Below are 17421 nucleotides of genomic sequence, written 5' to 3' on the forward strand. Positions count from 1 at the left end.
TCTAATCCTAGCTGTTTCAGGTATCTCCATATTGATTTCAACAGTGTTTGCATCAGTCTGCACTCCCATCAAAAACAAGGAGGGGTCCTATCTCCCACAGTCCCACCAGCATTTGTCATTGGTTGATTTCTTGATAGCAGCCATTCTTACTGGGGTGAGATGGAATCTCAGTGTTGTTTTCATCTGCATCTCTTGAATGATCAGTGATGTTGAAATTTTTTCAGATGTTTATTTGTTGCTTTTACTTCTTTGTTTGAGAAATGTTCATTCATTTTAGATGCACATTTTTGAATTGGGTTTTTGAATTGGGGGCGTCCTGATTTTTTTTTGAGTTCTTCATATATTCTAGATAGTAGAATCTTGTCTGAAGAACAGCTGGTAAATTTTTTTCCACATTGTAGGTTGTCTCTTAGCTCCTTTGGTGGTTTCTCTAGCAGTGCAGAAGCTTTTAAAAACGAGATCCCAGTTGTAGATTCTTTGTGCTAGTCCCCGTGCAACTGAGGATTGGTTCATAAAGCCTTATGCCAATGCCTTTAAGAGTTCGACCTAATTTAACTTCCAACAAGTTTAGTGTTTCTTTTTTAATATTTAGATCTTTAATCCACTTTTTTTTAGTTTAGTGCATGTTGAAAGATGGGGTCTAGTTTTAATCTTTGGCAAGTTGAAATCCATCTATTTTTCCTCCAGTGAGGACATTTGGCTCCTTAGTCAAAGATGAGGTAGCTGAGTATGTCTGGAATTGTTTCTGCATCTTGTAATCTATTTCACTGATCCTTGTGTCTGTTTCTTTGCCAGTACCATGCTGTTTTTATCAGAGTGATTTTATAGTATTGCTTGTAATTGGGGATTGCGATACCCCCTGCCATGTCTCTGGTGCCTAGAATGGCTTTTGCTATTCTAGGTGTTTTCTGGTTCCAAATGAATTTTTGGCTTGTTTTCTCTAGTTCTGTGAAATGTACTGCTGGGATTTCAGTAGAGATTGTACTGAATCTGTATAACAGTTCTGAAAGTATGGCCATTTTCACTATATTGGTTCTTTCTACCCAGGAACAAGGGATGTCTTCCCATTTTCTTATATCCTCTTCTATCTATTTTTTCAGAGTATTGTAGTTCTCCATGTAGAGGTCTTTTGCTTCCTTCATTGAATTGATACCTAGATATTAATTTTTATCCTATCGTGAAAGGGAACATTACACTAATTTCTCTCTCATTGATTCTGTTATTTGTGTACAAGAAGGCTATTGATTTTTGAGTGTTTACCTTGCATCCAGCTACTCTACTGAATCTGTCAATTGAGTCTAAAAGTCTTTTGGTGGAGTTTTTTGGGTCTTCTATGTCATTAGCAAATAATGACAATTTCACTTCTTCCTTTCCTAATTTTGTTGCTTTTCTTTTCCTTGTCTAATTGGTGTAGTGAATATTTCCAAAACTATATTGAACAGGAGTGGTGAGAGTGGGCATCCTTGTCTTGCTCCTGATTTTAGTGTGAAGGTTTTCAATTTCTGACCATTTAGTATGGTGTTGTGTGTTGGGTTTTCATAGATAGCCTTTAACAAGTTGAGATAAAGACCATCTATTCCAATATTCTGCAGGGTTTTTATCATGAATAGGTGTTGAATTTTGTCAAATGCTCTTTCTGCATCTATGGAGAGGATCATATGTTTTTTGTCTTTGACTCTATTAATATAATGTATTACATTTATTGATTTATGCATCCATGGGATAAATCCATCTTGGTCAGGATGGATGTATGATCTTCTTGATGACTCTCTATTCATTTTGCAAGTATCTTATTGAGGATTTTTTGCATCTGTGTTCATCGGGGAAATTGGCCTGTAGTTTTCTTTCTTGGTTTGGTCTTTCCCTGGTTTTGTAATCAAAGTAGCACATGCTTCCAGGAACAAATTTGAAAATATTGCTTCCCTTTCAATTTCACTGAAAAATTTCAATAGTAGTTACAGCAGTTCTTCTCTAAATTTTTTGTAGAATTTAGCAGTGAAGCCATCAGGAAATGGGCTTTTCTTTATTGGTAAATTATTAATTATATTTTCAATTTCACTGATTGTAATTGGGGTGTTTAGAATTTTATGTCATCTTCATTCAAATTTGGTAATTCATATCTGTCCATTTTTTCTGTGTTTTCCATTTTATTAGAGTACAGGTTCTCCAAGTAAGTATTGATGATCCTCTGGATTTCTCCTGGATCTGTTGTGAATTCACCTGTTTCATTCCTAATTGCATATATTTGAGACTTGTCTTTCCTTTTTTTGATAATGTTGCCTAATGGTTTATCAATTTTATTTATTCTTTAAAAGAACCAACTCTTTGATTTGTTGATTTTTTGTATCATTCTTTTAGTCTCCATTGCATTAATTTCTGCTCTGATCTTTACAATTTTCTGTCTTTTACAATCTTTGGGTTTGTCACGTTCTTTTTCTAGAAGCTTAGGATTCAGCATTAGGGGCTGGGGATTTAGCTCAGTGGTTCCAACACCTGCTTCGCAAGTGAAAGTTCCCAAGTTCTATCACCTATACCAAAAAAAATAAAATAAAATAAAATAAAAAATAAAGAAAGAAAAGAAAAGACAAGAAAAAATTTTTAAAAAGATTCAGCACTAGGTTGTTTATTTGAACTTGGTCTGTTTTCCTATTTGTGCATTCACTGCCATAAATTTCCCTTGTAGATCTGCTTTCATTGTGTCCCATAGATTCCTGTATGTTGTACTGGCATTCTCATTTATTTGTAAAAGCTATCTAATTTTTGTTTTAATCTTCTCTTTGACCCATTGGTTGTTCAGGAGAGTTTTATTCAATTTCCACATGTTTGTGAAGTTCTTGCAGTTTCTTTTGCTATTGATCTCCAGTTTAATTGCACTATGATCTGATAATATACAGGGGATAACTTTAATTCCTTTGCATTTACTTGAACATGTTCTATAAGCTAGCATGTGGTCTATTTTGGAGAATGACCCTTGTGCAGCTGAAAAGAATGTATATTCTGATTTTGGGGGTGGAACACTCTGTAGACGTCTATTAAGTCCATTTGTTCAAAAGCTTAATTCAGTTCTATTATTTGGTTGTTGATTTTTTTGTCTAGATGATCTGTTTATTTGTTTTGTATAGTTGGGGCATTAGTATTTGTTGCATATATATTTATGATTGTCATCTCTTCCTCTGGGATTGTTTCCTTTACAAGGATGCAGTGACCTTCTATGTCTCTATTAATTAGCTTTAGTTTGAAATTTACTTTGTCTGCAAATAAGATAGCTACTCCTGCTTTTTTCCAGGTTCCTGTTGCATGGAGAACTGTTTTCCATCCTTTTATTTTCAGTCTATGAGTTTCTTTTTTAACTAGGTACATTTCTTGTATACAGCATGTGGCTAGATTTTGCTTCTGAATCCATTCTGCCAGTTTATTTCTTTTGATCGGTGAATTGAGGCCATTATGCATTGACTATCATCATCATGTTATTTTCCTGTTGTTGGATCTTTTTAATCCCCCCCCTTATAATTTCTTGCCTTGCCTTCTGAATTGGCTCTTTTGAGCCCCATGGATTTGTGATCTTCATTGTCTTTTTTCTAGGATATTATTTAGAATTGTCTGAAGTGCTGGTTTGGTATTCATGAAGTTTCTCAGGAGTTCTCTTTCATGGAAGTATCTTATTTCCCCAACAATTTTTTTTTTTTGTTACCAGGGATTGAACTGGGGTCCTTGTGCTCGCAAGACAGGCAATAGAACCACTGAGCTAAATGCCTGGCCCCTCCCCATCAATTTTAAAAGATACTTTTATAGGATACATTAGTGTAGGTTGCAAGTTCTATTCTTTTAGTCCTTGAAATACTTCACTCCAGGTTCTCCTTGACTTGAGGGTTTGTGTTGAAAAGTCTGCTGTGATTCTGATAGGCTTTCCATTGCATGTGATTTGTTTATTTTCTTTAACTGCTTGTAATGTTTTGTTCATCTATTGGGTTTCTGGGATCTTGATTATTACATATCTAGGTGTAGAATTTTTTATGATCATGGCTAGTTAGAGTTCTATAAGCCTCATTTATCTGTATGTCAAAATGTTTGGCTCTGTATGGGAAGTTTCCTCTCATTAATTCTGTGAAATTGGTTTTTTATGTCACTTGTACTTTCTCCTGCTATTTCGTGGACTCCTATCAGTCTTATATTATTCTTCTTTGTGTCATCTAGGAGCTGTGGGATTCATTTCTCATGTATCCTTTCTTTTTTTAAGAGATCCTACTTTTCATGGTTGCTGACCTCCATCCTTTGCTCTATAACTGATATCCTGTCTTCAGATTGCCTCGGTCTGTTATGTATACTTTCAATAGAGTGTTTAATCACCTGAGTATCTGTTTCAGTCTGTTTCATGAATTCCATTTCTTTCATATGCTGAGCATTCATGGCTTCTGTCGTGGTCCTCAATTCATGTATTTTTATCTGTTTCTGTTCTAGAATCTCTAATCATGTCTTTCATTGTTGCTCACCATCTCTGTAGTTATCTTGGAAATTATTTCTGTTTTAGATTTTTTCTAGAGCCTCATTCATCTGTTTTGTTACCTCCTGTGCTATCAGTTCAGGATGTCCAGGTGGTTGATTATCAGAATTTTCCACCTCATTTCCATGAGAATTTGACTTTGATGAACAGGCAGACTGTGTCTGTGCTTGTGCACTGCTTGAATGTCTTCTCATTTCTATTTTTTACCTGTTTTTGGTACTGTCCTTGATTTAATTCCTGGGTTAGTACTTCAATTTTCCTGTTATAGCTTATCTTTAAGTTTTGAGTCTCTAATGACTCTTAGGCAATCTCATTTTCATTTTACCAGGAAGAACAACTGATTAAATCAATCAGAACACCTTAGCCCAAGAGATACAATCAACAATACAATAGCAACAATCAAAGTTTAGAACATAATGATTTGTGGTAGTTACTGATCTCTCACCTTTAACTGTGTGAATTAAATAAAAATGGAGGCTAGGAGCCTAAAGCTCAGAACAACATCCTGACTCCCTTGTGCCTCTGTAGTTTGAATTCAGGTACCAGCCCAGCCAGGAGGCCAGAAGTGGGATGTGTGGTGTGTGTGTGTTTGTGTGTGTGTGTGTGGCCTGCAGGAACCACTGCAGCCACGCCTTAACCATTCCTCTGCTGAGCAGACAGGTTATTCTTACTAGAGGTTTGTTTCAATTTAAGTTTCTCCCCACTGCCTGTATTTTGTCTTTAAAGAATGTGTATTTCTTAAAAGGCATTCATACATACATTTTTATATAGTTTTTAAATTGTGTTATAACAGTAATTTTTTAATTATATTGTCACAGTATCTTTAAACATTTATATCCTTAGGGGCCGGGGATTTAGCTCAGTGGTTCGGTGGCCTGCCTTGCAAGCATAAGGACCCGAGTTCAATCCCCGGTACCCCAAAAAAAAAATGTCCTTTAAAGAGTCTTAAAAATTCATATAAATCTGTTTAAATGTGTTTTCTTTCCTGACTCGGCTTCTGTCACTGTTGTTCTACTTATACTTTCAGTCACTGACACTAATAAATGTGAATCTTTGCCTTTCAATTTTTTAATTTATTATGACTTGGTACTTATTCTCAGATCTCTGGAAGAGAGCCTCTTAAAAAGATATATGAGGCCATTGGCTATAACACTCTCTCTGTGTATTTAAATTATTTGTAAAAATTGCTGGACATTGTGAGCTTGAATGCCTGTCTTGTAAGTAGTGCTACACATATTGGAAGGTACATTTGAGCTTTCATAATTAATTTAGTTTCAAGGCAAAATATACACCTTGTGCTTATCAATGTTCTCAATGCATTCATTGTAAAGTGTAAGACACATACAGAGAAACCCAAGATATGGGACCTGCCCTCAAGGAGCTTTTAAAAATATCATTGATAGGCCAGGAATTGAGGTCAGTGATTCTGCTGCCTGCCTCACAAGCACAAAGTCCCAAGTTCAGTCCCTGGTACAAAAAAAATGTCACTAAGGACAAATAAATCTACTGTAACTTATTTGATTATGTGTAGTCAGTTAATATCATTGGCAGAAGATTGAACTAGTGTCTACAACCTAGAACATGTTAAACACATGATAACGAAAAGACTATTTTCAGTACTTGACCATATATAAAATGGTTTCATATACACTATTTTATTTCTTATTTACAATAAAGTGGTATAGAAAGAGAGTATGTACTGCTATATTTATCTTACCAATGAGGAAACAAAAGCTTCATCATCAGCCTGCAAATGGTAAACTAAAACTAAAAGCTATGTCTGAGCTCTAGTTCTCATTCTTCTAGATCACTCTGTGAATCAGTAATGAATATTCAGATTATCAGCAGTCCACCATGGTCACTAAGCTGACATGAGACAAAGAGAAACAACCTAGTTTTGCTTCTTTATCCCTTTTCTTAGGGTGTGCATATATCTGTGTACATTTGTGATTCTTCTTAACTATGTGCACTTACATGTACATAGTAAGGACCAGTGAAAAAATATTTACTAGTCTATTTTTCCTGTAATATAAAGTTGCAAATGTAAAAGTTTTCCAAGCTTCTTCCTGTGCCACTCCACTCTTTTGTTTTTGTAATTTCCCCCATTTTAATGACTTGAAGTTCCATTATATATTGATTTATTGCCCAAGGAACATCCTGATGCGTCAGATATTTTTTATTCTTCTGTGTCTTTCTCCCAAATTGAGTAACCCTTGCATTTTTTTTCATTCTGACTTTTACCTTTCTAGTACATTACCCAGTTACCTTATTTGAGCAATACTGATGATTTTGTTACTTCACATATGTTTCCATCTAGCCTTATTGATATCACATATATCTCCTTATCATATATGCCTGTAGACCAAACATTAGTTGTCCACTAATTCTTGCAGTACAAAAACCTGAATGCTTAGTTTAACACTTTAGAGAGCTGCTGCCAGGCCCAATTTATCTCCTAGATTTTTCTCATATTGTTTCCTCTACTCAAAGCTCCCACTCTAGCCAAATGGTGCTTTTGACATACATTGTGTGATCCTGCAATGATTTTGTTCATGTTATCTTGGTGTCTTTGCAAATATTGTTTTATCATTCTTCATATCACTGTTTCTGTAAAATCTTTAAAAATATTTTCAGCCCTAGAGTCCATGGTGTATAGCCACTTGTTTGACTAAATTTTGTACTCCTGTTATATTTTGTACTGTTTTATAATTTTATGTAGATTTCTCTATTTCTGCCTGGACTAATCAGGTAAAGATTATGAGCTCCATGAGGATAGGTACTGTATCTCATTAATCTTACCATATCATCTTCTAACAGAAGACCTGAGCTCATAGGGCTTTAGATGCTTGTTGATATTCTTGAACAGTGTGAATTTAAGATAAAATGATGATAAAAAAATGAAAAGTGCTTAAATATTTACATGACAGCATTTGAAAAACATTTTAACAAGGTATGGGAGATTTTTATGAAAGAAACATTTTGTTGATAATTCATAAGAAAGATTATAAACCTTAGAATCCTCATGTAGTGGTACCTTGGTTTACAAACTGAATTTGTTTTACAGTTTTGGGGATGATAGCTATGTTTGTGTTTGCATGAGGGAGATGACTGTGGTTGTATTTGTCACCCAATGTGGAGTTTGTGAATGGAAGCAAAATTTTGCCAAATGCTTTTGTTTGCAAACAAAAAGTTTGTGAACTAAGGTATGTGTGTGTGTGTGTGTGTGTGTTATAGTGTAAAAAGAATACCCAGAAGATACTGTTCAGTCACTGATGAAAAATTTTAAACTCTTTTACATTTTCTTACTTAGTTTGGCATATATTTCAGTGCATTTTCCAAAAACATCCAGTCTAATATAGAAATTGTGCAAGATTCATTTTTAGAGTGATTATCCCCTAAATTGTATTAATGTAATCTCATTACTAAACTGACATCTATGTTATATGTCAGGTCATTTTCAGTAGGACTCAGTGTGGTTCTGACCTTTCTACCTTCTTGCGGTTAACAGCATCACAATAGGAACACTTTATCAACTCCAACAAGGAACTGAAAAATGGCAGTCTTTGTGTCTGAAAATGACACCAATAATCTTTTTCCTAAAGTACAATGAGTACTTCATTATTTTGCGCATGATAAAGGAAAATTGGGATCATGTGGAACTCAGATGATTGGCTTTATCTGAGACTCATTAAGGACATTTGCTTAATGTGGAATGAAACAGATAATGTGTGTGGGTGAGAGGAAGATGAGATAAGAAAAACAAGAAAGATGTATTCCAATATTGTGTTCTCTTAGAGCTCCATTTTGATTATTTGACATCATTATATCAATCCAATGTATCAATTTAGTCAAATTGTAGAATATTTTACACTTCATCAAATCAGCTTGTTGTGTGGCTAAACTGATTGAACTCCATTAGTTGTTTAGGTTTATCATAATCTGAAAGTCCTGCTTGACTATGAGGTACAGGGCACAAACAAACCATAAAAATTTTCCCAGTTCAAAGCTTCAAGATTTTATTATGGATTTTAATACACTCATGAAATGATAGAACGTAGTCACCGAGTTTACCTAGGCATTTTATATAACACAACACAAAAGTACTACTATGATGACATCAGAATGGCAGAGATATTTTAATTAATAGAAAATAATTTTAAAGTTTTTGAGATTGTGCAGCCATCAGATTAAGCAGGAACATGGACCTTGGGTATTTAATAATGTACAAGAAGACTTATTTTATAGTAAGCCATTTGGAATAACTATGCAGTTTTTAGATGTAACCACTGGAGGGTGTTTGATTTTAATCCTTCCTTCCTGAAGAGAAACTTCATGTTCTCTGAATTCCGATTTGCAAGTGTAACCTGCAGAGGTTCTTGAAAAGGTCCTTTGACAATTTTTCTTTTCCATCAACGTTTCAGAGCTAGCAGAGCAGTCACCATGTCACAATTAATGAGTTTTTCCTTGGCATTTTTAGCATGCATTCAGGAAGTCAATGAAGTATATGAATAATATACTTGATTTACACATGAATGACAGAGTAGAACATTTTGCACTTAGTGTATATGTGTTATTAAAGAAGCTTCTGTGGTCTGTATCTGCAGCCATTGGTACAAATTTCACAGGTTATGTTATATAAATATAGACACATTCCTCTGGGAAAAAACCTAGTTAAAATACTATAAGCTGTGCTTGTCCCTCACATCTCATTTAAAACATGTTGAACTGGGACTGCTCCTTCCTCCAAAAGCCAGCTATGAGGCCTTTGAAGAATATAAAAGAAGACTTCATAAGATCATTCTTTATCTATCACAATAATTTCCTATGAATCAAATTAATGAAGTATGTGACACAACCAATTTGTTCGGTGTCTTCACATGTGGACCTTTTCAAAGCACAGTTTCAAAAACATAGGAAAATTTTGTGTCTGTCTCCGTCTCTGTCTCTCCCTTTCCTTCTCCCTCTCCCTCTCCCCACCACCAAGACTTCTCAGAAACAGAAATTTTAAATACAAAGAGGTCCCTTTCCAAGATGAACTAGAGGTGTCTGTGCCTTTCCCACATGCCCTACCAGGAAAATGTTGTTCTTTGGCAATAATGAACCAACAGACATAGGGAGATTTTATACAAATATTTTTCCTAAATGCTGAAATTAAGTCTTCTGATCTAGACATTATTTTCCTGGAAGTGACTACCTTTACTTCTTGAGCCTGTGGCCAAGATTTTCTTTATGTTTTCTCACGTTGGGTGCCTAAATGTGGCAAGAATTCCTACTTTCCAGTAAAAGTTTGGTCCGTTTCTTCTGAGAGTAGAAACACCTGTCCCTGAGAACAGTAAAAGCAACTTTGTTGCCAGCAGGCCTCTGAATGTCAGAAGTGACAGGCAACCAAAAGAAAGCCAGATAGAAAACACCCTACTCACACTGCCTAGGGACACACATTTGAGAAGTAGAGATTTTCTCACTGCTACAGCTGCTGGGTTTTGTGGTATAAAATACTCTACACAGAGCACACAGTGTTCAAGGGGCCTAGTGGATCCTTGAGGAATGAACAGATGTGCTCTGAAGCTGACATGTGACCAACAGAACCCAGCTGTGCAACTGAGATCCTGAGATTGGGGACATTTTTGGACGAGTACCATTTAGGCTCTTGGGCTCATCTTATCTCAGTTTTTGTAGAGGTTAAAAAGCATAAAAATATAAAAGGCTGTTGTATCAGGCTGAGAGCCACAGAACAGACAGAGAAAACAGAATTCTAAGAATAAACACAGAAACAATTCAATCCCATGGGGTTTTGTTTCCCTTTAAGAGAAAGCAAGTAAGATCCTTAAAAGGGCATATACAATATTTATATTTTGAGCCAGTCCTACCTGAATATTTAGACAAAGCTATGAATGTCTATGTGAGCTTGAAAGGAAAATAAAATTCCTTCAAAGGTTTTTACCTCAATTTCCCCTTTTAATCACAGGAAGATCATAGAGATCTCTAAGTGATCCATGCATGACTGCAGCAGAGAAAGACACTAATGAACTCAAAATATTTTCATACATGTGGATGATCAACCATGTCTACTAAAATTATATTTATAAATTTGACCTCAAGTATAAAATTGTCTTTCCACTTGTTTCCATGCTCAATTTTCCATGCGTTTCTCTCACTCAAGAATCCTGGGACTCCTTCAGTAATTTAAGGAAAAAATTTAAAATGTCTGTTCACATTTGCTAGACTTTCCTCACCAGTCTAATCTTCAGTTCTTTAATGCTTAGGACGAGCCATGCTGACAACGAAATGACAAATAACTAGAGAATACATCTGGTGTCATATGATCCCTAGTCACATCTGAAGTGAGGCATGCAAAAAACATTTATGTACATAGGTCTGTAGGTTTCATTGCCAATAGTTCCTCTAATAGCTGAACAGATTGTCCACCATTCAAGTTAAGTTGTCCTTGGGGAATAATAAAACCCCTTTTCAGGCAATCTAATGTCTATGACCTAAAAAATGTGAGGCAGAAATGAGATGTACAACCATGGATATTTAACACATTGTGTGAAATCTACTCACTTGGAATACAATTAGATGTGTCCAACAGCCCCTTCACATAAGAGTCTAGAAGGAGGGAACTATACTCTAGTATGTTCAGAGATATACTAAAGTAAATAGACTAGTTTTCTCCTTAAAATTTGAGATACAGATTAGATTCTATTTTCTATAGTTAAAATCAGGAAATCTATTTGCAGCTCACAGAACAAGTACTTTAAAATCCAGTCATTCTCTAAAGGCACTAGAATTTTGCTTATACAGCAACTTTTCCTGTAGAAGATTTTAAAATTGTTTGCTTTATTTTCAGTAGGGTTTCAAGTAGTCAATGTCATTGTTTCCCACCTATATTATTGCTAATATCTTGACTTTTCTTCATTTCTTCACATTCCAAGGAGGGTCTATTGACAATGCATTTTCTTCAAGAATCTGTTCCTCTTTGTCAATCCCTAGCAAAACACAAGGAAGTTTCCTTGCATTTGCACTTATAAGGTGAATAATTTGTACCAAATTACTCCTATCAAGACTATATTTAAGGGCATTTTTGCTTTACCTAATTGTGAAGGTCACAGGTTAAATATAATTAGCTGTGTTTCATATCTACTACTCTGCTGTGGTTTCAGAGACTTATGTAGAGAAACAGATCATCAGATACATCCCCTTTGGCCTTTTCTGTCATCAGAATTTACTTCAGGTGTGGGGATGTAGCTCAGTGACATAGTGCCAACCTGGCCAGAGCAAAGTCCCGAGTGGTATCCCCATGACCAAAACAAAAAACAAAAAATGACTTCAAACCAAAATTTTCAAAGAAATGAAATGACTTATTGACCTTTTTTATTATATGTAGAAAAATATTTTAAAGGATTGTTTCTACTTAGTTGCTAAATTTGTCTGAACAAGTCAGGGAAAGATTTAGTGAATATTTCTATGCACTGTGGATTTAGGGATTTTTTTAAAGGTTTCTTTATTATCTCTCTGAGGTAACAAGCTTTTGAAAACTTTTTCTGAAGTTTTCTAAAATGCCTTCCACAAAACCACAGCCTTACCAAAACAAATCCTACTGCCTGTCAGAGACTACACTATGGACCAGTAATGTCTTAACTTGATACCTGTTTCTGATTAGTTTATTTGGAACTTTTCCTAACTTAACCACCCTTCTTGCTCTCTAATTCAGGGTCAACAAACTTTTCTGTATAGGTCCAGATAATAAATATTTTAAAGTTTATGTGATCCTTATGGTCTTTGTTCCATCTTGTTCTTATTTATCACACTTTTAAAACAACTCTCACACAAAAAAATATAACTCTTAAAGGCCATACAAAAACAGGACACAGGCCTTAATGGATCAGGCTTCAAGCCATAGTCATTGGATAAAGACATGAAATCCTTAGGTAAGGTGGAACTTAATTTGGGTACATAATTAATACAAGTCAACAACAATTCCATGGCTAAAGACTAGCAAGTAGAAACAATGAATGTAGCCAGTTTCATCTCTTCCTCATTTGCTTATATTTTTCATATACCTATATTTTTGTTTTCTCAAAGAAAAAAATGAGTGAAAGGAAGACTTTAAGATAGGAAAAAGTAAAAAGGAGATAAGAGAGAAAAGAAAGGAAATGAAAAGAAGGAAAGGCCAAAGAACAGCAAGGGTAAAAAAGCAAATCGGAAGATAAAAGAAAAAGAAGTCAAAAAAAATCCACAAGAAGAATAAAGAAAGGCATAAAGAGGGCACAGTCTCTCCTTTTCCTTAGAGCCAGGAGGCTCTTAGAGGCAACTCCCCAGCTACTTTCAAACCCTGAGATTATTGCCCAGCCACTGATCACCATCCCAAGAAGTGAAATGTGGGCTCCACTTCTGAAAACTTCCACTTGGTTCTTCACCAAGTGAAATGGAGCACAAGATTCAGGGCCTAAGCAAATGGCTTATGTTTTCTTTGGGACACTTGGACTCTGTCTACCCAGGGAAAATTTTGATGTACTGACTGACTGCAGTGCATATGATTAATGTATATGCAGGGCAAACCAGGATAATTTAGAACTTTTTTTTTCTTCTATAGCAGGTTTTCAGCCGGAATTATCTGGATGGTTGCCTCAACTCTCCACTAGGCTTTGCCAGGATAAGCACAACCAGTTCAGTATGCAGGAGAAAGGGACCACCCCCTCTCTCCAAGGTTCCCTTCAATGCCCACAGCTTGTGCAGCTGAGCATAGTGGGATCTGTGCTGACAGGCATTCCTTCTGGGGGCAAATGTAAATTCTGTCTAAAGAGTCTCTAAGAAGCCCCAACAATCCTAAATGTTGCATTCTGCTTAGCTGTCAAATGGCAAAATACAGTAGATGGGTTTATATATATATGTACACACACACACACACACACCTATCCCTTCCTCATCTCAAAAAGAGGTTAGCAGAGCCTAATTCTGTCACGGGCCAATCATATTAATTAATATATATGTGTAAAATTTGTGACTGAAGATAGATACTTCAGTTATAATTTTTAAGTAGATATAGACATGTATAGATACAGCTTTTTATTCAAAAAGTGTAGTTCAAGAGTGCACACACACACACACACACCTATCCCTTCCTCATCTCAAAAAGAGGTTAGCAGAGCCTAATTCTGTCACGGGCCAATCATATTAATTAATATATATGTGTAAAATTTGTGACTGAAGATAGATACTTCAGTTATAATTTTTAAGTAGATATAGACATGTATAGATACAGCTTTTTATTCAAAAAGTGTAGTTCAAGAGTGAACTTAGAGTACATGCCAGCATATAGAAACTGTGTTGATTTTAGAGGTATACTTTATGTTTCCTTAAAAGGTTTGTACAGAAACATTGTCTTTTAAATTAAATTACAATTTGCAATTAATAAAGGAAGAGGACTAGTTAAAGAAATCCCTTGGTAAATTATTTTTATAAAGAGTATTTCCATAAAATTAACAACTCTCATGATTCACCTGGTAAAATGGTACTTTTACGGACTTCTGCACTGATACCATAATACTAAGCATGGAATTTGTTTTGTTTTGGAGGAAAGGCTAAAAAAATGCGAAAGATGCATGATAGTTTATTTTACTGTATCTTACAGATCCACCTTCTAATGATGAAGCTTCCCACCTAACTTCTTTCTTTTTGGAAGCAGAAAGAAAGGAAGAAAATGAAGAGTCTTCCACTCTATTGAAACTTTCTACTTTTCCTTCCGTTCTCTTTCACCAGTTCTCTAAGTGATACTTACGAGTGATAAACTTCCCCATTGTTACTTGTGTGGTGTTTTTGTTGTGTGTTGTTTTGTTTCTGCAGATTTCATTGCTGAGCATTTCCCCAAATGCATAATCTCTAAAATAAAACAGGGCTCCATCATGACCAAGGAACTAACTGCCTTATCCCTTCAGATACAGCTATTGAAACTCCTGCATGAGAAAGTCCTGTAACATACTAAGCCAAAACTAAAACAGCCCTAGAGACAAATTGTTAAACGGGCAATTCTATGTGTATCTCCTTAAAACATTTTTTGTTTATCTGATGGGTGAGTAGAAAGTCTGCTGATTTTCACTTGTGAAAGGTTTTTTGTTTGTTTGTTTGTTTTTGTTTTTGTTTTTTTCTGCCAAGTGGTGGAAATAAAACCTGGAAAAGAGAGATCATCTCTGTAAAATATGCATCTGTAAAACAAGTTTCTCTTTTCTAATGGTTTGTACTGGGCTGTTTGGTGTCCCCACACTGTATCCTGAATGTGATTTCTTGAAAGTAGTCTGTAACCTTGGGCAGATATGCAGTGACAAATGTTGGCTATGTTTCTGTAAGTACTGCTTCTGTTAGAGGGCACTGTACTCTAGAAGGCCTTGTGCTCTGCTTAGTAAAAACAGCTTTCTGGTGCAGCATCTGTGTCCAAGTCTCCATTTGTTAACACATGTGTGATTTCCTCTTTTGGCAGATAAGACATTGGGAATCATGATTGCAAAAGGATTATTCCATGGGATAAACAAATCTAGGGTTAGTTGAGTGTTTTTTACCATGAAAAAGCCATACTATATTTGCTTCACTTGCAGAATTGTTCCACAATGCAGGGCAAGGACTTAGTTTTCAGTATTTTGACTCTGCCTCTTCCTTCATCATTCATTCCATACCATCCCCCACTTTCAATGCCACCCTTCCTTTTTCTTGGAAAGGAAAAGCAGCTGTTTCAAATTAAACTAATGGGCACACACAATTTCTCTGTCTCTGAGTTTGAAGGGCAAAAGTTCCTAAGGTTGCAAATGCAAAAATACTTTGAGGAGCAAGCTGACTATTATTTCAGAAGAGATTTTTCCACCATCTCTGTACCACAAGAGGTTTGTACACATAGCTTTCATACTTATTAGTAGTTGAAAAAGAGGGGCAATACACACAACTCTTATTTGTCAATTAAAGTCAATAATATTAGTAAGAGAAAGACAATGGAAGAAAATCAAACCAAATCCATATATACAGTAACCACACAATTATTAGAAGGCTGCACTTCTCTTTTCACTGACCCATTGATTGTTTGTTCACTTGGAGTGTTGACCTGGAAGCCTGCCTTGAGTTAAGTAATTAAATAAATAAAAATCACTGAAAGATACCTAAGCTCTGAAAAAGCCAGAATTTTGTGTTGGCCAACAGTACACTGTCAGTAATGATAAGGGGAGATAAAATAAGAGTTTAAGCAGTTGTTTTAGTATAATAATTAAATGGGCTCTTTCAATGTGCAATACAAGAAAAGAAAATGGGACAGACTTTAATGAGAGACTGAATCTTTGCTATACTTGAGTGCTAACCTGATGCTATATAGACTGGCAATGTCTTTGTTTTACTCTTTCTCTTTTTCTGTGATTTGTAGCATACATTGAAGATCTCACAAGATGTGTTGAGCAAAGCAGAAGACTTATTATCCTGCTAACTCCAGAATATATTCTCAGACGGGGATGGAGTATTTTTGAGCTGGAAAGCAGACTTCATAACATGCTAGTCAGTGGAGAAATCAAAGTCATTTTGATTGAGTGTACAGAGTTAAAAGGAAAGCTGAATTGCCTGGAAGTAGAATCACTAAAGCGCAGCATCAAACTTCTGTCTCTCATCAAGTGGCAGGGACCCAAAAGCAGCAAATTAAATTCTAAGTTTTGGAAGCGCTTAGTATGTGAAATGCCTAACAAGAAAAAAGAAATGTTATCTCGGTGTCATGTTCTGGACTCCGCAGAACAAGGACTCTTTGGAGAACTCCAGCCTGCACCCTCAATTGCTATGACCAGTACCTCTGCCACTCTGGTGCCATCTCAAGCTGATCTCCCTGATTTCCACCATTCAGAGTCAATGCAAATGAGGCATTGTTGCCGAGGTTATAAACACGAAATGCCAACAAGCACCTTGCCGCTACCTTCCTTAGGCAACCACCACACTTACTGTAACTTGCCTCTGACACTGCTCAATGGACAGTTATCACTTAATAATACCCTGAAAGATAATCAGGAATTTCCCAGGAACAGTTCCCTGCTGCCTTTGTCACCCAAAGAGCTTAGCTTCACCAGTGACATTTGGTAGTGAAAAAGTTGAATTCCTTTAAACAGTATATGAGCATACAAAATTTCTCCTATACATGGTAAAAAGTACACCTAATAACACTGAGGTACTGAGAAGATGAAAAAAGGCACAGAAATTGATTTTGTATTTAAATCTTTCTGTTTATATTTCTCAAATTGTGATGGGAGAGGACGTGCTTTTAAGTGTGGCACCTGTTTCCAATGTACAGTTTTAATATTTTCCTGCAGAGGAAAATTTTAAAATTGTGTTCTCTTAGAGTAGGTTTTATGATACTACATGAACTGCAACCTTATTTAGTAAAGCATTATCTCCAAATTTATGAATATTTCTGATTTATATGGTACTTGAAATGAGAAAAATTCAAGATTTTAACAGAATTTGAAATTTTGAACTAAGTTTAAGGGGAAAAGAGAACATCTAGAGAGTAACTGAAGATCAGGAGTTATAAAGAAAAAATGTTGAGGGACTCCAGCTGGAAGATTGTTTGTAGAAGAACATCAGTTGAGAAATACAAATGTGATTGAAATGTTTAGAACTTCTTCGACATAATGGACTACTTCTGTAGACTAAATCAGTAATAGCAACTTTTAGGTTACTAAGCAAGCACATCTTCTGTAGGCAACCCTGTAGGTAGGTAACAATACGTATTTCTTAGACAAAGGAATAGAGAAGCTGTGAATTATTTTGAATGGTTTTAACAACCCTTGTGGCTTTCTGGCTTGTTACAAAAATTTTACAATTTTGAAAACACATCTTAAAGGGCACATTTTATTGTTTTTTTAACTCACATCTAGATAACTTTTTTCTCCAAGTGATCTTTGTCC

General features: G+C 35.6%; 1 protein-coding gene across 1 annotated transcript in view; it reads left to right on the plus strand.

Moving 5' to 3' along the window:
* Positions 1-16780, plus strand: part of Il1rapl2 (interleukin 1 receptor accessory protein like 2) — a 1183927-nt gene extending 1167147 nt beyond the window's left edge. Inside the window, exon 11 of the mRNA XM_010619716.2 lies at positions 15900-16780. Within this exon, the coding sequence (XP_010618018.1) occupies positions 15900-16597 (698 nt within the window). The 3' untranslated portion in view covers positions 16598-16780. The remainder of the gene's footprint in view (positions 1-15899) is intronic.
* The last annotated feature ends 641 nt before the right edge of the window (positions 16781-17421 follow it).

The sequence above is a fragment of the Fukomys damarensis genome, unplaced genomic scaffold, assembly GCF_012274545.1.
Source record: "Fukomys damarensis isolate Sample0158 unplaced genomic scaffold, DMR_v1.0_HiC HiC_scaffold_39, whole genome shotgun sequence".
Classification (NCBI taxonomy): domain Eukaryota; kingdom Metazoa; phylum Chordata; class Mammalia; order Rodentia; family Bathyergidae; genus Fukomys; species Fukomys damarensis.